At 39.3% G+C, this 21458-nt stretch overlaps 1 protein-coding gene across 1 annotated transcript in view; it reads right to left on the bottom strand.

Moving 5' to 3' along the window:
• Positions 1-1227: 1227 nt before the first annotated feature.
• The window catches only part of PON3 (paraoxonase 3), a 36887-nt gene continuing 16656 nt past the window's right edge, over positions 1228-21458 (bottom strand). The window contains exons 4-9 of the mRNA XM_032761010.2: positions 13581-13746; positions 8774-8900; positions 5270-5470; positions 4168-4249; positions 3770-3898; positions 1228-1487 (exon numbers count right to left, since the gene is read on the bottom strand). Of these exons, the coding sequence (XP_032616901.1) occupies positions 1329-1487; positions 3770-3898; positions 4168-4249; positions 5270-5470; positions 8774-8900; positions 13581-13746 (864 nt within the window). The 3' untranslated portion in view covers positions 1228-1328. The remainder of the gene's footprint in view (positions 1488-3769; positions 3899-4167; positions 4250-5269; positions 5471-8773; positions 8901-13580; positions 13747-21458) is intronic.

The following is a 21458-nucleotide window of genomic DNA, read 5'->3' as shown; positions in this document are numbered from 1 at the left end:
TTTCGGATATAAAGTGGTCTCCCCAAAAGAGAAAAAGCATCAACCAACCACTCCTGAATAAAAGTCACAAAAAGGGAAGGGTGCTCTTTCATTAATGGTTTGTTTGCTAAAGGTTGTACTGGTTTTGGACCAAAAAAGGACACTTCTATTCATTCTCATCAAATTAAGTTTAAGGTTGGTCTTTAAGATAGGACATTAGGCCAGAACCATTCTACTCATTTCAGATTCCATAGGGCCAAATTTACTGGAGGTTGCTTAATAAGTGTTTATTGAATAAACCAGAAGAGCAAGCTAAAGGCAGTCAAAGATAACTGCCTTAAGGCTTCATCTAAGATTCAGAGCCCAGCAGGTTAGCAAAACAGTTGTCAATAACCATGGAGGATTGATTCCAGGACTCTGATGGATACCAACATCCACGGATGCTCAAGTTCCTGATATAAAATGGCATAGTATTTGCATACAACCTATGTTCATTCCCCTATGTAGGTAATCTCTAGATCACTTATAATACCTAATATCATGTAAATATTATGTAAATATGTGTTATACTGTGTTGTTTAGGGATTAATGACCAAAAAAGTCTGTACATGTTCAGTACAGATGGAACCATCCATTTTTTTCCAAATATTTTCAATCTCTGGTTGGTTGAATCCATGGATGTAGAACTTGAAGTTACAGAGGGCCAACTGTACATCAGATACAAGCATCAATACAAATAAGGGCCTATTACAGATAAGCACCCCCTGCCCTAAGGTAGCCTCTGAGGCCCAACTGTCAGATCTCTCAGAACCCAATTTCCTATGTGTTGGTACCCTGGGAGAATGCAAGTTCTAAGGGCTTTGGGCAATCACATGATGCTAATTCTTTATCTGCAGACTGGAACACTTAATTAACTGTCTGTGCCCAGCACAACTTGGGGGAGAGAACAGGGGTTGTAAATACTTGAACATTAGCTTTTCTCTTGGTCTGGACTGTAGGAGACCCAGAATGTCAAAACTGTAGGAGGAAACTTGGACCCAGTTACCAAGGACCTCTAGGTGAGTTGGAGACCTCACTGGACATAGTCCACATGTTTTATTGTAGAAAGAATATTGGGGCTGCTAACAAAGATCTGTAAAGTTTGGCTTCTTGTTGGACTGTCATTAACCTGACTTGCAATTTGATGGCTATCATGGAATCTCTGTCTGCTCCTTTACTTCTATCCATAAGAAAAGCCACACTCACTGGTTGGTGTTTGCTATTTACTTACAGTTCCACTTATCATACAATTATCAGTTTACTTTTACCAAATACGTAGACTTTTTCTTTTTTTTTTTACTATCTAGAGTCTAGAGCCCACAGTACAGAGTTTTGTGAAATACGGTGCCTATGAGAATTTTCCCATGGTACACGGAAGCCACGGAGGTGCCCTGAAGCACAGAGCCATTGTTGGCATACATGGTGCTCACCCTGGGCTTCTCAGACAAAACATTCTGGATGCGAAGTACCTGTCAAGAAAAGATTGTTTATTAGTATATTATGTGAGTAAACAGCTGTTTCATGATGTTGTCCTTCCCAAACATTCTAGGATGAATCTATTTTTCAGAAATCAGAAGCTAAAATCTGTATATCTTCAATAAATTGTTCATCTTCTGATGAAAGTACTATGTCATAAAGATATCTATGCACCAAAGTGAACTGGCTTTCTGACATTAGCCAAATTCCTCAGGGATGACTTACACAATTTTTTTTAGTGCAGGCATCCCTTATAGAAGGAGGTAAGATGCTCTTATTTAGTTCTCAAGTGGATCCTCCCTCTTGAGGATCCTTTAGTTTTCAAGAGGATCCTCCTTCTTGACCACCACAGTGGTCCTCCCTCTGTGGGAAGAATCTTGCCTTTGAGATTACAGTATGGGGAGAGAAACAAGACAAAATAATGAAGAAACATCCAGTTATCCAGCCAACCCAACCTGGTAACTGATGGGATGGCAGTCATCACAGCTGGAGCCCCTTCACATCTGCAAAATTGCTAGAAAGCATAAATAATGGATACTACTTTGGAATTTCACCTGACACATCACTGCCTAGTACTGTTATTGATCCCAGGATTAATACACTTAACTTTACTAATCAGTATATATTTAAGCACTCAGGCTTCCAAATAGGCTGGATGAAGTTCACTCAAACAAAATAAAATTAAATTTTTATTTTGGAATTAAAGGAAAACAATTAGAAATTTATGAGTTACGAGTCTATATTGATATCTCTTATTAGAATAGAGTTTGTTCTTTTTTTATCTTAAGGGAGATCCTTCATCTCAGGTTTGTTACACAAAAATACTTAAGCTTTGATTTCATGTAGAAAACATGAGATTAAACCGAAATTAAAGGGTGTCAGTAATTGTGACAAAAAGTCTTATCTAAAATTTTAAAAATAATTCAACTTGAAAATAGAGATATGAAAAAGATCCTAAACAATTTTCCAATAATCCTATGTATCATATTTCATTTCCTTAAGGCAGACATTGTGGTTGGGCTTTTAAAGGAAAGTTTTGTCTATCACTCTTAGGGGTACATATCTGAGGCAAGGATTGCTTCCTAGTTTAGGGTAACAATTCTGGTTCTAGGCTTAGGTTGGACTTTTGTTTCTTTTTACATTTCTTGTGTTCTTTTTAAGAAGCTGTGACTAATACATTAATAAAAAAAGAAATAATCATATTTTTAACTGAAAAACAGCAATATTGGAAGTAGAAATAACTGTATGTCCTAATTTACCCACTAGGCCAATTACTGGGTTTGAATTTGAATTTCAGTTTCCCAAATCCCCAAATGTGGATTCACCCATTTTAATTTTTTTCAAATTGTACTTTCTCAATGAGGCCTACCCTGATCTCTGACTTTAGTAGTAGGACCTGCTCATCCTCCTGCATATAGTAATCCTGATGCCCTTTACTCTGCTGAGATTTTTTTCCCATAGAATTTGCCATCTTCAAAGTTACTATGTAATTTACTAATTTCTTACGCTTATTGTTCATTGTTTGTCCCCCTTTCTTAAGATCAGGGATCTCTGTATATTTTTTCTGATATACCCTAAACATAAGAACAATGTCTGACACATTATAGGTACTCAATAAATTTTTGTGAATAAATCTCTGAGTATGTGTGCCTAGAATTTATAGCTATATATAAATTCACTAAAGATTTTTAAATTGTTAACCTTAATGCCACAGAAAATGCAGTTATCTTATAATGTTTTTAATGTAGAAAATTCAATGGATTATGCTATTGTTTTAGAAGAGATATTTTAAAATAACACAAATGATATCTTGAAAATAAGACAATTTTCAACACCATCATATATGTTAGAACTTACAGGCAAAAACTCATTTTATTTTGAGGTGACAGTTATTTAAATCCTTTAATCTGAGCTTCATGTTAGACAGCATGAAAGAAGATGGTACCATATACAACTCTCTCTTTGTCCAACTGCAAGACCTGCTCAGAGACTATCTCCTGATTGGAAATATGATATGGCAATCTGGGTCAATAAGAATAATTGAGCTTATGTTTTTCCATTATTCCCAATAGCAAGAGTTATTGAAAAGTTAATGGTGGCCTAAAAGAGTTAACGAACATTATCTCCCTACCTGTCAAAAACTTTACTTTTCTCATACGTAAAATTTCTTTAGTTCTATAACACCAAATATGACTGGCTTAAATTCTCCCAAGTCACCCCAACAAATTTGTTCTTGCAGCTTTGCCTGTGAGCTCAGAGAGGTATAGGAACTTACTTCTGATCCTGGAGGGGCCTCAGGGTTATAGTTCAGCAGCTTCATAAGATTAGGATGGCATCCTGCCAAAATGTCTCCTGTGGCAGGATCGACAGTCAGGTTATCCACAAAGGTGCCCAACTGTATCACCTTACAACAAAGAGGGAGTAGTGAAGACATTGTCTCAATGATTCCTCGCTTTCTTCCCTATTCATCCCCACAACCCCTACAGCTCCTTCTGGCACCTAAAATTGGTATTTTTAGGGGGCTCTGCTTCTGTATTTTAGAAACGCATGCATAATCTCACTGGCATTGCTCTCAAATAGCCATGTTTTCCTCATTCAAGGGGCACATTCCTGGGTCAAGTATGGGACTAAGGTAAGAAGTCAGATTGTGTGGGCCAGACAGGGTACTCTTACCTTCAGTTGACTTAAATCCCAGTTATCATGTTTTTCCATTATGTGAATGTTCTTAGCTGCTACATCAGCTACATAGACATACCTTTGAAGTAAATGACATTTACACTTAAGCATGTGGTAATGAGAGACGACACTCACTTTTATTTTGGAGAAGAGGTATAAAAATGCACACTCCTTGAAAGTACCACTGCAATTCATTTCTAAACCACAGTAAAGGAAGATAATGGAGTAGTATTTTTAATATTCTTGAAGTGCTTTAAACAGGCTTTGAATATGAGTTATGACCATAATGAAACTGGTGTTTCTAGATGACATATATAGGCTCAATCTTATTACTTCGAAGTCACAACTTTTTCCTTAAATTGAATGAAGGTAAGTGGATCTCTTATAAGGCCAAAAGTGTATATACTTCTAAAAACTAGTGCTTGAAAAGAAGTATCAAATGACCTTAAAGCTCAATCACAATATTTTAAAAGAGGAAGGACACTGAGAGGTGTTTTCTACAGGGATCATCTCTGTTCATTATCTCAAATATACATGTTAATATTCAAGGTACTTCTGTTTACTAAAAAACCTTCAATTTTTAAACACTTTTTAAAAGTGTTTTCTCATAAAATTTCATGCTGTTTAAAATAGTGTTTTCTCACTGAATGGTCTGCTGTTGTAAGTCAGTAAGTCTGAAACTTATACAATCCCTATGCCCAATCTAAGGTAGCCTTCCCTCTCTCCTAAGAGCTTTTGTGTAACTGAACTTAGCATAAGTGGTCAAATACTTCGTAATCTCATAAGGGGCAGAGGTATTGCTCATTTATCTTCCTTTGTAGTGTGTTCGGAAGTGTGTTTCAAGAGTTATGTAAAAATTTGGAATGAGGTCCTTATATCCTTAAGTCCACATCCCTCCTTTAACTGGGAAGAACCTAAAGTCCAAGGAAACAAATGTATTGCTTAGGATCACAGATTTTGTGTGAACCCTGGCCACAACTGATCCCTCCACACATATACCCACTATATAAGCCTAAGTAAGGAAGTAACTGCCTCGTAAGGAAAGGAGTCCACCAAAATGTCAAGGGTAAAGGATAGAAAAATACATAAAAGAGCTTACTTCTGGTCTGCTGAGACTGTGATCCCATTGGCACTACAAAATCCTTTGGCCACCACTTTAACCTCCCTTGGGCTGTAGAGAAGAACGTAAGTCCAGCAAAGATCCAAGATCATCTCAAAAAATGACAGGAAGGAGTTGGTAAAATAGCGGTATCTGGTGGCATAGAACTGTTCTGGTCCAAGAACCACAATGTCATTCACACTAAAGTGAAAGAGAGGTGGAAAAAGAGACCCATGAGGTATTTAAATATCCTTTATCCTTGTCAAAATCACTTATCTCTACATAGACTAATATGTCCATCAATTTGAGAAAGGATACATGAACTAGTATGGATTAAGGAATTCCACAGAAAATCATGATCCTGCATTGCCCTGATGGGTTTTCTTTAGCCATTTGTTATTTTCTTACTCTTCTCTTTCACAGAAATCAGTGAAAAAAAATAAATTCACAAATAAATCTCAAACTCCAAAATCTGTTGACTTGTAAATGTTGATCATAGTTATCTGTGACAGTTGTAGTGCAGTTCACTGATAGTTATGGTTATCCTCCTTCAGGAATTACACTTCCCCATCCCCTTGCAGTTAGGCACAGCCATGTGACTTGCTTTGGCCAATGAAATGAAATGAAATGAGGTGAGTGGCTTGTGGATGGAAGATTTTAAGAACCAGTGCTTGCTTCACCATGTTTCCCTCATGTTTCCACAGTAATGAGCAACTTTTATGATGACAGAGACTGTGGTCCTCCTAGGGCCCTTAATGAGGATTATATGAAACTGAGTCCCTAAATCACCTACACTGGATACACAGCATGCATGAGAAAACAAAACAAACCTTGGCAGTTCTGAGCCACCAAGATGTTAGGGTTTTGCTGTCCTGTTATCATAGCATAACACAGTTCATCTGGACCTTTATATTTTCTCTGAGTAGATGGAATTATGGGTGATATTCTTTCTTACGTTCTTCAATATCATTGACATTTTAAAATGGAGCAAGTCTTATTCTTACAATCCGTAAGAACAATAAAGTCATTTTTATTTTTGAAAAGAAAAAAAATGACTTGAAAAAATAATGCTTAAACATTTTTAGATTAAATTTTAGGGAGGAAAATTTGGGTGAATCAGGAAATACTTAGAGGTTTTGACATATAATGGCTTTCCCAAGGTCACTGGGCCACTCACCTTTTGTATTCAGCTTAAGCACTCCTTACTCCAAAAAGTATTGCCTGACACCATAAATTAGGTTAAACTGCCTCACAATTTGTTTCTGTAGCTCTCTGTTATGCCCCCTTGTAAGTGCTTATCAATGCCTGTGCCAGTGTACCCTCAGGCTCCTCTTTAGATCCTCATGGTCTCACCTACCTTGTTCCAGCTGCTGCTATTTCAACCAGTTCTGCACAGGTCTGACGTACTTGCCACAGGGGCAGCCTAGCAGTGTCTCAGCTCATACCTACTGTGGGCCTCTTGCCTCCCACTTCCAGACTTCATGTTGACATTGAGTCATAGGATACCACAAAACTAGACTTGCACATGCACAACAACCAAAAATGTGGGAAAATGAAGGCCTCTTGAGGCAAACCTTTGACTAATAGGAGATGGGGCTGGTGGATAAATCTTTCTCCCTTTTTCTCCTTAACCAGATTGTCCTGAGATGCAGCTTACGTTGATTACTGGAGGATAAGCCCATGATTTCAAGCAGTCAGTTGCACTTAGCAGTGGTTGGCTTAATGACGCCTTTGCTGTACCTCCCTCACTGTATGTGTTTCCTAGGGCTGGCACAGCAAAGAACCACAAACTCAGTGGCTTAAACACCAGAAATGTATTGCCTCGCAGTTTTGGAGGCTAGGAATCCAAAACCATGTTGTTGGTAGGGCCATGTTCTCTCTGAAGGTTCTAGGGAAGGATCCTTCCTTCCCACTTTCAGCAAGGCATTCCAGTAGGCCCAGGCATTCCTTGGCTTGTAGATATATCACTCCAGTGTCAGTATCCATCTTCACCTAATATTCTGCCTGTTTATCTGCCTGTCTTCTTGCAAGGACACCAGTTCTACTGCATTAAGGGTACTCTATTTCAGCATGATTTTATCTTTACTAATTACATCTGCAATGACTCAATTTCCAAATAGTGTCGCCTTCTGAGGAAGTGGTGGTTGGGATTTTAACATATTTTTTGGCGGCGGGGGGGAGGGCAGGGAGGGCAGGGGGACACAAAATTCAACCCACAACATTCTCCCTTCCTTGCCTCACACTGGTTTCTCAAGTCTGCTTCTTAGGATTGTACTCCCTAATGAAGTGGCCACATATCAGGTGTGCCCTCAGGCTGCACTTGCTGGGAGACTCTTCCTGTGAGATCCTATGCTAACGCAGTTGATCCTCACAATCCACTAGTTAGGTAAGTCAGGCAAATAAGAATCCCCATTTTGCTCAAGAAATTGAGGCACCAATTAAGTGACTTCTCCACAGTTTCCCAGCAACCCTGTGGAAGTCCTGTTCTCCACTATGGCCTCAGAACCCTGCACAGTGCATTAGGAGCAGAGTTCAATAACTTCAACTTCTCTTACGTCTATGCTCTGCATTTGTTTCCCCCATATTCTGTGGGGAGAAATTAATATATGATGTTGAGAAAGAGAGCAAAGGAAAGAAGATGAACTTTCTTTTCTTTTCCTATTCTTCTATCCCATGAAACAGTATACTGTTTTGGAGCCAGTTTTTTAGTGTTAAGCCCATTTGATAAAAGATGAATTCTTTATCATTTGCTACAGCCTTTAAACAGGCAGCCTCTCCACTGAAAAGCCTGTTATTTTAATGAATGTCCTAAGAAAGATGTTCATTGCAATTGAGAGCTCAGCTTTGAATTCAGATGAATCTAGGTTTATACCCTGTTTCTGCCACTTACAAATTGTGTAACTTGGGCAAGTTACCTAACCCAAACCTTCTCTAAGTCTTAGTTTACCCATGCCTATTATTAAAGGCTTTGTGAGAATTAAATTAAATTAAGTATTCTGGCATAGTGCCTGGCACATAGTCAATGCTTAACAAATGTAATTTTTATAAGTGCCCATGGGCTTTTAAAAAATTCTACTTTAAAGCTGTAATTAAACAAAGAAGTGGCTCATCTGGAGGTTGGTTATAACACCCAGTGGGTGAGGCTTACAGAACACAACCTACCAGGACAACCAAAAAAGGGTGTAGGTGTTTAAACAGAGACCGATAGTAGGTATTGAGTTGCTGTGGTAGAGGATGGAATTAGAGCTGGGAATCTAATTGAGCACCTTTATAGGATTAAAATGCTTTCAAAATGCTGGAAAATATAGGCATATTCAATACGTAACATGGCAATTTCTAGTGAGGTGCTGGGAAGAGTCACCATGGGAATCATTAGAAAGCTTTAGAAAAAAATCTAAAATGATTTCAAAACAAAAGTTTAAGAAAGCCTACTGAACCAAAGAAAACAAAGCACACAGCAGAGGTGCAAAGTAAATAGAACCGCACAATACTTTCATTCCATACCTTTTAAGAAGTTCATGTTTTATAGTTTTCAGGTATACCAGAGAACGTTGTTGTTCCTCAAATTTAAATATCTCCACAGTGGACTTCATGTGGGGATGATTCACAACATAAAGATACACAGTATTGTCTACATGAAAAAAATTTCCAGGAAAGTTACCTCAATCACAACTAATATTAGACTTGTTTTAAAACTTGTTCACTTCCAAAAATTTTCTTCATACATCTTGCATCTCACAGTCTACATGATAGGTAAGTCAGACAAATGCCAGAATCCAGATTTAGTTGAGGAAATTGAAGCTCAGGAGGTGAAGGACCCATCAGCAATTTTATCACCACAAAGTGGCAGAACCAAGACGTTTTGCGATAGTCACTTCACCCTTATAGGCACATCCTGTCTAACAGGAGCCTACAGAACTATAATGATGCATAAACAGGGATGTGGTTTCCCTAGATGGCCCTTCAGCAAGAGAAGTGAGTGCAAGCAAACAAAACTTTGCTGAGATGCTGTGTGTGTGCAATAATTATCTATATTACAACAGAAGCTCAGTGAATGTCAGGGCAGTGTAAACACCTTAAAATAAGCAACATTTCCCAGCTAGACAATGAATTTCTGACACAAGCCAACATAACAATATTTAGTGAGCTCAATGGACATGGCATGTAAATATGAATGCAAGATAAAACAAACCAACTAATTCCAGGTAGTACCCACCTAAGAAATGTCACCCACCCATTTCAATTGGAATGTGAACTGCTGTGAACAAGATTGAGGGTAGTAATTTGGCCTCTGAGAGTGCTGTCTTCTGACTTACCAGGAGTTCTAGGTTTGATGAGCTCTGGAGTTTTAAAGGGTCTGGCCCTATCCTCCCACTGTAGGACTTGATCTGTATTCATCTTCCCTACTCCTTTCCCAAATGTAGTTTTTAAGCATGTGATGGAACAAGCCCGAACCCTGAGATGCAAAATTCATAACCAGGACCTCTGAAACACACTGGGCACTTTGATGCAAATTAAGGAAAGGTGCTCGCTCACAGAGGAAATCTTCCTTCTGGTCTGATCCAGCTCTGTTCCAAGGCTCAGGGCTTGGCAAACAGAACATGGGTTGGATTTCAGCCCCAACACGGACCTTCAGTCTTTTGCTAGACACAATAGTGAACAATCACATGTGCTGTCCTGATTTCATTTCTTCTAGTGCATCTACTGAATCCCCCTTTCCAAATAAGATATACTTAGTGAGAATACTTTTCTTCTCCATCTCCTCACTCCATCTCTATTTCTATGTGTAATATTTTGGCCTTATGAATTAAATACATAATTAAGGGAGATGACAAACAAATAAGATAAGCTGTGAATCATAATATACTCAACTTATGGAAGCCTGATTATATGACTGAGTGTTATTGTGTAAACATGTCCCATCTCAAAAACAAAAACAAAAACAAAAAAACAAAAACAAAAACAAAACGAAAGAAAAAAAGCCCCAAACCCACCTCCACCTCTACCTCTAATACGATCCCATGCAATGAAATAGTTTCAGGTAAATCTAATCACTTATTATACCATCTCCAATGAAGAATCTTATGTCTTGTACAGTGTCAGGCAAACCAGTTGTGGTTTTAAAATTATTTAAATAGAGTCCTAATCTCACCTTAGTAAAAGACACAGGATTAGAAGTGAGACCTCCTCTGTCTGAGTTCTGGATCAGCCATTTACTAATTGGAGAAGTGAAGTCACACTTCACTGCATTCCTCTAAACTTCATTGTATCCATCTATAAAGTTGAATATTACTATGTGCTCTGCCTGTCCTATAGGGTTCGTTTATTTATTCATTTAATATGTGTTCATAGAGTACCTACTGCCCATCAGATACTGTTCTAGACTCTCAGAATCCAGCAATGGACTAATCACATATGCTTTTATGGTGATTATATTTGAGAGAGGAAAACAAGGAGGAAAAATTATTAAATAAATTAAAACAAAGAATACTACAGTGGGGAGACACGTTCTTCATAGAGTGTCATTCATTTGAAGAGTAACAGTTAAGTTTAGGAAATTGCTATAGAGCAAGAGCAGGAGAGGGAAAGAAAATTGCTATCCTTTAACATTTAAAAAAAAATAGTTACTACTGTAGACTGGGAGTGGTGGCTCACACCTGTAATCCTAACACTTTGGGAGGCCAAGGCAGGTGAATCACCTGTGGTCAGGAGTTCGAGACCAGCCTGGCCAACATGGTGAAACCCTGTCTCTACTAAAAATACAAAAAATTAGCCGGGCATGGTGGTGCATGCCTGTAATCCCAGTTACTTGGGAGGCTGAGGCAGGAGAATCGCTTGAACCCGGGAGGCAGAAGTTGCAGTGAGCTGAGATCGTGCCACTGCACTCCAGCTTGGGTGACGAGCAAAACTTCATCTCAAAAAAAAAAAATTAGTTACTACTGTAATGAATGCTTTTGAAAAAGAGGTACATTGAGAAGAAATATAGAAAGGTACAAAAATTGGAACAAGATGGTAGGAAAGTTTCCCTGAGAAGATGATATTTAAGCTGAGGCTTCAATGATGACAAAGAGTGAGCCAGAAGTGGCAGAAGGACATTCCAGGCAGAGGGAACAGCAGATGTAAAGATCCTGAGGCATGAGACACTTCATCGAATGAAAAGAAATCCAGTATGGCTGGTCCAGAGAGTCTGGGGGAGAATGGTTTCCAGTGAAACTGGAGAGCATACAGATGCCAGAAGGTACAGGGGAAGCACCCAGGAACCCAGACCATTCTGGAGATTTGGGGTTTATCCTCAGAGTGGCAGAACAATATGGAAAATTTGATGAAAAGAGGGACATAATCAGATTTGCATAAAAAGTAATCCTTACTATGACAATGAATTGAGGTGGTATGAGAAGGAAGGTACAGTTGGGGGCCCATGCAGAATCAGGGAAGGCATGCTGGGGCCTTGAACTGCTGGTGGCAGTGAGGATGGGGAGAGGTGGACAGATATTTCAGACTGGAGAGATACATTAAACAAAACATTATAATGAGTTGATCAAAAGGGCCAGGGAGAGGAAGTGTCAACGTTGGGTGCAGGATTTTATTTCGAGAAGTAAAGACACCATTATATATGAAAATAGTTTGTATACTATAAACCAATGAAAAATTGTTAGATTCAATTATCTTTTAAAGCAGAGTTTGCTAAGCAAATAAAAGTGTATATAAGATTTCATGGAATTCTAGCACTTCAATTTGGCCCTGCTTTCATGTGGTTACTGTTAGTGAGGTTTCCCTGTTCTTACTTTTCTTCATGCTGTATAGACCCCAAAATATTTTAAAATTAAATGTTTGAAATTATAAACTGTGAACAAGTCAAAAATAATATTGGAAACTATTGTTTTTAAAGCATACATGGTATATTAATAACTGTTATGTTTTTATAATATATTTTTGAGATATAATTCACACACCATTGAATTCAGACTTTTAAAATGTAAACTTCAGTGGGTTTTAGTATATTCACAGAATTGTGCAACCACAACCACTAGCTAGTTCCAGAATATTTTCATCACCCAAAAAGAAATCACCTACTCATTAGCTGTCATTCCTCCTTCCCCACTTCCCTGGCTCCTGCCAACAATTTTTCTGTCTGCAAATTCACCTATTCTGGACACTTCAATTAAATGGAATCACATAATGTGTGGCTTTTAGTGACTAAATTCCTTCAGTTGGCATAATATTTACAAGCTTCATCCATATTATAGCATGCATGAGTAGTTCATTTCTTTTTATTGCCAAATAGTGTTCTATTGTATAAATACCTATCACATTTTGTTGATGAATGCATCAGTTGATAGACATTTGGGTTATTTCCACCTTTTGTATTAAGAGTAATGCTGCTATGAACATTTGTGTACAGGTTTTTGCATGGATATGTTTTCAATTCTCTTGAGCATACACCAAGGTGCAGAGTTGCTGGATTGTGTGGTAACTCTATGTTTAACATGTTGAGGAAATGCAAAAGTGCTTCCCAAAGTGGTTACATTATTTCACAATCCCACTGGCAAAGTATGAGGGTTCCAATTTTTCTACATCCTTACCAACATTTGTTATTGTCTGTCTTTTTAATTATCACCATCCTAGTGGGTGTGAAATAGTATCTCATTCTGGTTTTGATTTGTAGTTTCCTAATGACTAAGGATGATAAACATCTTTCATGTGCTTACAGGCCTTTGTGTATCTTAGGAGAAATGTCTATCTGGGTAGGTACTTTGTCCCTTTTTAAATTATACTATTTGTGTTTTGTTGTTAAGTTGTAAGAATTATTTATATTGTCTGAATACAAGTCTCTCATCTAATATATGATTTACAAATACTATCTCTCATTCTTTGGGTTGTTTTTCACTGTCTTGATGGTGTCTTTTGAAGCACAAAAGCTTTTAACTTTGATGAGTCTAATTTGTTTTTTTTTCCCTTTTATGTTATGTTTTGTAACGTCTCACAGTTGTCTTTAGTGACAACTAAACTAAAGGGCCTTTAGTTTGTATGTTAGATTTCTGAGAACAGTATTCAAACAGGTTGTAACAGTCAAACAAGAAGACAAGTGGATAGAAGGAAGAGGAGGAGGCCACATAGGGCCAAAAATACTAGTGTTCCTTCTTTAATGCAATGTTTACAATGTTTTATACATATTTATCATTTTACAAAAACACATCTGTATGGTAAAATAGCATCTTCTCTCTTCTTGTTACATAAATATTGAGGGGCTGGAGATAAATGGTTTCTATTTCCCTCATTTCCCCCTTATCCCTAAACATACAGGCTTTACCTTTGTCGATGAAAATACTGATCCCATGTGGATTAAATAATTCTTTGTCAAATCCACCACTGATTTCTAGTGCTTGTGCCCTTGGGTTTTGTTCATTCAGATCCATCAAGAAGATTTTTCCTGGTTCATCTGGTGCAAAGTTTGGCAAGCCTGGACATTTTAATCCCTTTTAAAAATAAAGAACAAGTGTGCACACATATACATATCAAAACAATATTTTCATATGGAATTTAAAATCTCAAAGCCAAATAAAAATGTTCAAAGTTCTAAATTTCATTTAGATTTCTGGGCTTTTTCACTCTGTCAGCTGTTTCCATGATCTGATCTGGGATGTTACTGATGTCATCTAAACATTGGTTATGAACACAGAAAGAACCATATTCAAGATAAGGAAGAGTATTTAATTTAGAGAAAAGGAGTTAAGCCAAAAAATATAACAGAAGAAACTAGGCTGTTACTTTGTGTGAATCCCTTCACAAGCCTGTACCTCACATTCCTCATCTATAAAATGAAGAAGTTCAAATACATGATTGTAAGATTATTTCTGGTCCTGGTATTCTATAACTAACCTTCCTCAAAGCAGAGGGAAGGGGTGTACAGTTTAATTGTATCGTTCCCATTCCTACAATGATTATATCATGTAGTGGCAAACAGTATAGCTGGCTAAGAATTAACATAAGGATACCAGTCTTACATAGTTGACTATTTTTGACCTATTTTGCTCCTATAGGTATGTCTGAAAATTCTGACATGAATGCTTTACTCAAATATCACAAAAAGTTTATTCCAGTAACTTGGACAGTGGTCCTTTCTACTATTAGGATCAGGTAGCTATCAATCAACAATAGGCATCCTGAATGCATGAAGCCTTTGCTGCATCTGAGTCCACTGTGACAAACCTTGGGGTTGGTTTATTCTACACCAGTTACAAAACAGTCCACTTCCTCTCCATGTCCCCTATCTATCACTGGATATATATCAATATCAATAACTTTATATCGTCTCTGCTAACTTTATCTTCTTTTACAGTCTATTACAATTCTCTCTTTCCTATTTCACCTTGTCTTTCTGCCTCTTTCCCTCTCCCTGTCCTTTCTACACACACGTACACATATGCTTATAATACTATTACTGGCTCTTCCACTGATCCCTCTTGAGGTAGTCAATCTTTTCTGAACAACCCCAGCTATATCTTCAAACTTTTTTTAAAACAGTCCTTCTATGCCCAAATCGTATGTCCCAATGTTGTCTGGGGGAAACCTGGCTTTTCCCAGACAACACTGGCACTACTGAAGCTCATCAGAGGAGGCACTGTTCCCTCTTTATTCTCCTTAAGTCAGCACATCTGGAGAAGGGATTGGCATGTCCCTAGCCACAAACTTCTGCTTCCAGATCATAATTCTGTCCTCATCAATAGCTACACCCTTTGCTTCCTTATCACATTCTGTTTCAACTCCCTTTGCCTTAGTCTAGCTCTTATATAGGGCAAGTCTAAAATCAGGTTGAAAAACTCCACTACAAAGTCACCACCCCAACTTCAGCCAGACATTTAGTACTGTTTATTGATTTTTTTGGCTCATTATGATAGGCAATCTATTGGATTTCCTCATGTCTCACTTCTAAGTTTATTTCATTATCTTCTAGAGTAGGGGTCCCCAACCCCTGTGCCATAGACTGGTACTGGTCCATAACCTATAAGGAACTGGGCCTTACAAGGAACAACAGGAGGTGAGCTGTGGGTGAGTGAGCATTACCACCTGAGCTCCACCTTCTGTAAGATCAGCAGTGGCATTAGATTCTCATAGGAGTGCAAACCCTATTGTGAACTGAGCCTGCAGGTGATCTAGGTTGGATGCTCCTTATGAGAATCTAATGCCTGATGATCTGAGGTAGAACAGTTTTATCTTGACCATTCCCCACTCCCCCTCCACGATCTGTGGAAAAAATCATCTTCCACGAAACTGGTCCCTGGTGCCCAAAAGGCTGGGACCACTGTTCTAGAGCCCATCCTTTCTTCCTCTTTATTATGAGTGGATGACTTTACTTACTACGTCTCTGAAAATGTCATGTCATTTAACATGAATTTCCTATAATTCTTTCCTTTCTGTCCCAGTAATTCTTCTTCAGTTTTATTCATTCTCTTTCTTTCTCCCTCTTTTCTCAAGTAAGAAATGTCCCTCCTCTGTTCTTAGGTTAAATCCTTTACCTGCTTTCTTGGTTTCCTGTTCTCTAGGGTCTGTCTCTAGAGATTACACCCTCTCTCTTGCTTTACCACTCATTTTTCAAAACAGCTTCTTCTTTGGCCTAAAAAATTACAAGGTTTCCTTCCTTGAAATAAATATTTTCCTAACTTTACTGCCTCTTCATATATGCATTTATCTCTCTTCCCCTCACCATCAAATTTCTTAGAAACATCACCTGATCTTATTGCCTAATGTGAACTGCTCCAACTCTCAATTCCCTGAAGTTAGTTTTCTACTCCCACCAGTTTGTAGAAATACCCTTATAAAGGTCATATAAATGGTCTCCAAATTACTTTATTTTGACAATTTTCTACTTCTAATCTGCTTCTCTGTGGCATTCAACACTACAGTGTACCTTCTTCTTTCTTATCAAAACGTCAAAAGTAGAGTTCCCAGATAGAAATCTTGCTCCTCTTCCTGACTCTTGGATTTCTGCCTCCTTCTGTTTTTATCGATCCCTCCTCCCCTCTCACTATATGCTCTTTCCTTGCAGATTTATACATAAAGATTCAGGTATTTCCTTTATATCAAGGACTTTCAAGTCTGCACATTTATTTGTAACTCTGTAACTCTAGCTTGCATTCCCAACTTCCTCCCAAAGGGCAGCTCAAAATCAACTAGTCAAAACCAGAATCAACATTCTCCCCTCGAATCCATCCTCTCATTTATATCTATTCTTCTCAGTTAAGGACATCACTATGCTCCCCAACATCAGACCATAAAATTCAATTTTCAATCCACTCTTTTCCCCATAATCAATTTATCACCAAGCACAATGGCTCAGATAATAGTAGTACTGGAGAAAAAATTTTATGTATATATGTATGTGTGTATATATATATATATGTATGTGTGTGTATATGTATGTATGTATATATATACACACACACACATATGTTAAAAATAAAAAATATATAATAATTATATATATAAATATATTAGGGGCATCTAATCTCACATCTTCCCTCTCACATGAGGGGAATGAGGCCTAGAAGAGTGATTTGCCTAAATCACTCAGATCATTTATTGTTCAGACTTTCTCTGCCACACATACAGAAAGGTTTGGAAGTAAACAATATTGCTCAGGAAGGCAGCTCAAGACAGAACACAATGGCAATGGCAAGTACCTTGGTAGCTTGGGGAAAGGTGGAGCATAGCCAGCTAATGGAAAGACTGGATGTTACAGAAATAAAATAATCTGATAGATAAGGGCGGGGCACTGCAAACAAGCTTGGTCTAGATTAAGTGTGATGATCAAAGAAACACTTCTGATAAATGGCTTCACATTCACCTAGTTTTCTGTGTAAAGCAGTTAGGTAGGAATTTGTGGCAGCAAACCAACTGGGTGTTAATGACTGTAAGCGATTCTTTTCATACCATTCACTGGTGAAAGTGATGAAAATCATCATCTAGACATGCAGGAATCTTATTTTTCCCAACAAACTACGGGTATATGTGGACAATCAATGAACTCTTCCACTATCCTCATTCACCACCGCATGTACTCAGTAAATATTCGAGGACTTGCAAATGCCTGGTAGTATGTTCAGTGTTGGACATGTCAATACATGCTCCAAAGTCTTGAGTTCAAGGATCTTGAAATCTAGAGCAAGCACATAAGTATGGTGTGGTTTATAACAGCCTAAACTCAGGGGATGTGAGGGAATATTCAAGAGGGAACATTGAAGAGGCACCTCACCCCACAAGAGAGTGCCAAGGAAGACTCTCCTGAGGAAGTAAAGTGCCACCACAATGAACCCTCACAAAGAAGTGGGAGTTAGCTGGCAAAGTGTGAAGAAGGGAGTAATCTTGGAGTCAAAGAGAAGCATGTCAAGTCCCAAGGCAGGGAAGAAAATATCCTGTTTGTCATCCCTAAATAGACTAGAAATATCTACTGCACAGAATTATTCTCCAAATCAGCAACTTCCAAACATCTTCTAGGATGGCAAGAAAGGGTAAAAGGAGAAACCAAAAGAACAAGGTCCTGAATTTATTATAGTGCAGAATGATTAGAAACAAGCAAACAACATAATCCTTATCCTATAAGTTGTTTGTTCATTTACAAAAGGAGATCCATTATTTAAAACTTCATGTTAACATTTCTCATAAAATTATTTGTGATGAAAATATATACTTCCTGTATAGCAATGATTCAGAACTTTTAGTTCCAGTGAAAATTAAACAAAAAGAAAAGAAAACATACAGTAGGAAGGACAAACATTATTTCACAACAGCAAATAAATCTCCTAGCTATAGAATAATCACTTTTAGTGGTGTATTTGGCATAACATTGAAAATTTAAACTGAAAGGAGGCTTCTAAGATGGCAGAATAGGAACAGCTCCAGTCTGCAGCTCCCAGTGAGATCAACACAGAAGACAGGTGATTTCTGCATTTCCAACTGAGGTACCTGGTCCATCTCATTGGGACTGGTTGGACAGTGGGTGCAGCCCATGGAGGGAAAGCCAAAGTGGGGCAGGGTGTCGCCTCACCCAGGAAGTGCAAGGAGTCAGGGGATTTCCCTTTCCTAGCCAAAGGAAGCCGTGACAGTCTGTACCTGGAGGAACAGTACACTCCTGCCCAAATACTGTGCTTTTCCCACAGCCTTCGCAACCAGCAGACCAGGAAATTCCCTCCCGTGTCTGGCTCGGTGGGTCCTACGCCCACTGAGCCTTGCTCACTGCTAGCACAGCAGTCTGAGATCAACCTGCAATGCTGCAGCTTGGCAGGGGGAGGGGCGTCCACCATTGCTGAGGCTTGAGTAGGCGGTTTTGTGCTCACAGTGTAAACAAAGAGGCCGGGAAGCTTGAACCGGGCAGAGCCCACCACAACTCAGCAAGGCCTACTGCCTTGCTGTAGATTCCACCTCTGTGGGCAGGGCAAATCAGAACAAAAGGCAGCAGACAGCTTCAGCAGACCTAAACATCCCTGTCTAAACATATGACCTAAACATACAGCTTTGAAGAGAGCAGTAGTTCTCCCAGCATGGCATTTGAGCTCTGAGAACAGACAGACTGCCTCCTCAAGTGGGTCTCTGACACCCATGTAGCCTGACTGGGAGACACCTCCCAGTAGGGGCTGACAGACACCTCATACAGGCGGATGCCCCTCTGGGACGAAGCTTCCAGAAGAAAAATCAGGCAGCAATATTTGCTGTTCTGCAGCCTCCACTGGTGATACCCAGGCAAACAGGGTCTGGAGTGGACCTCCAGCAAACTCTAACAGACCTGCAGCTGAGGGGCCTGACTGTTAGAAGGAAAACTAACAAACAGAAAGGAATAGCATCAACATCAACAAAAAGCACATCTACACCAAAACCCCATCTGTAGGTCACCAACATCAAAGACCAAAGGTAGATAAAACCACAAAGATGGGGAGAAACCAGAGCAGAAAAGCTGAAAATTCCAAAAACCAGAGTGCCTCTTCTCCAAAGAATCACAGCTCCTTGCCAGCAAAGAAACAAAACTGGATGAAGAATGAGTTTGATGAGTTGACAGAAGTAGGCTTCAGAAGGTCAGTAATAACAAACTTCTCCGAGCTAAAGGAGCATGTTCTAACCCATCGCAAGGAAGCTAAAAACCTTGAAAAAAGTTTAGACAAATGGATAACTAGAATAAACAGTGTAGAGAAGACCTTAAACAACCTGATGGAGCTGAAAATCATGGCACGAGAACTTCCTGATGCATGCACAAGCTTCAATAGCCAATTTGATCAAGTGGAAGAAAGGATATAAGTGATTGAAGATCAAATTAATGAAATAAAGTGAGATGACAAGATTAGAGAAGAGTGAAAAAAAATGAACAAAGCCTCCAAGAAATATAGGACTCTGTGAAAAGACCAAATCTACGTTCGATTGGTGTTCCTGAAGGTGACAGGGAGAATGGATCCAAGTTAGAAAACACTCTGCAGGATATTATCCAGGAGAACTTCCCCAACCTAGCAAGTCAGGCCAACATTCAAATTCAGGAAATAAAGAGAACATCACAAAGATACTCCTTGAGAAGAGCAACTCAAAGACACATAATTGTCAGATTCACCAAGGTTGAAATGAAAGAAAAAATGTTAAAGGCAGCCAGAGAGAAAGGCTGGGTTACCCACAAAAGGAAGCCCATCAGACTAACAGCAGATCTCTCGGCACAAACCCTACAAGCCAGAAGAGAGTGGGGGCCAATATTCAACATTCTTAAAGAAAAGAATTTTCAACCCAGAATTTCATATCCAGCCAAACTAAGCTTCATAAGTGAAGGAGAAATAAAATCCTTTACAGACAACAAATGCTGAGAGATTCTGTCACTGCCAGGCCTGCCTTACAAGAGCTCCTGAAGGAAGCACTAAACATGGAAAGGAAAAACTGGTACCAGCCACTGCAAAAACATGCCACATTGTAAAGACCATCGATGCTAGGAAGAAACTGCATAAATTAATGGGCAAAATAACCAGCTAACATCATAATGACAGGGCCAAATTCACACATAACAATATTAACCTTAAATGTAAATGGGCTAAATGCCCCAATTAAAAGACACAGACTGGCAAATTGGATAGAGTCAAGACCCATCTGTGTGCTGTATTCAGGAGACCCATCTCATGTGCTAAGATACACATAGGCTCAAAATAAAGGGATGGAGGAAGATCTACAAAGCAAATAAAAACCAAAAAAAAAAAAGCAGGAGTTGCAATCCTGGTCTCTGATAAAACAGACTTTAAACTAACAAAGATCAAAAGAGACAAAGAAGGCCATTACATAATGGTAAAGGGAACAATTCAACAAGAAGAGCTAACTATCCTAAATATACATGCATCCATCCAAGATGGCCGAACAGGAACAGCTCCAGTCTACAGCTCCCAGTGTGAGTGACGCAGAAGACTGGTGATTTCTGCATTTCCAACTGAGGTACCGGGTTCATCTCACTGGGGCTTGTCAGAGAGTGGGTGCAGGACAGTGGGTGCAGCACACCAAGTGTGAGCCGAAGCAGGGCAAGGCATCACCTCAGCAGGGAAGTGCAAGGGGTCAGGGAATTCCCTTTCATAGCCAAGCAAAGCTGTGACAGATGGCACCTGGAAAATCGGGTCACTCCCACCCTAATACTGCACTTTTCCAATGGTCTTAGCAAACAGCACACCAAGAGATTATATTCCGCACCTGGCTCGGAGGGTCCCATGCCCACAGAGCCTTGTTCATTGCTAGCACAGCAGTCTGAGATCAAACTGCAAGGGAGCAGTGAGGCTGGGGGAGGGGCGCCTGCCATTGCTGAGGCTTGAGTAGGTAAACAAAGTGGCCAGGAAGCTCAAACTGGGTGGAGCCCACTGCAGCTCAAGGATGCCTGCCTGCCTCTGTAGACTCCACCTCTGGGGGCAGGGCATAGCCGAACAAAAGGCAGCAGAAACCTCTGCAGAAAATGTCCCTGTCTGACAGCTTTGAAGAGAGTAGTGGTTCTCCCAGCACACAGCTGGTGATCTGAGAAGGGGCAGACTGCCGCCTCAAGTGGGTCCCTGACTCCCAAGTAGCCTAACTGGGAGGCACACCCCAGTAGGCACAGACTGACATCTCATATGGCCAAGCACTCCTCTGAGATGAAACCTCTAGAGGAACAATCAGACAGCAACATTTGCTGTTCAGCAATATGCACTGTTCT

This window comes from Hylobates moloch, unplaced genomic scaffold, assembly GCF_009828535.3.
Source record: "Hylobates moloch isolate HMO894 unplaced genomic scaffold, HMol_V3 SCAFFOLD_1, whole genome shotgun sequence".
Classification (NCBI taxonomy): domain Eukaryota; kingdom Metazoa; phylum Chordata; class Mammalia; order Primates; family Hylobatidae; genus Hylobates; species Hylobates moloch.
This window is presented reverse-complemented; position numbering and strand designations above follow the sequence as displayed.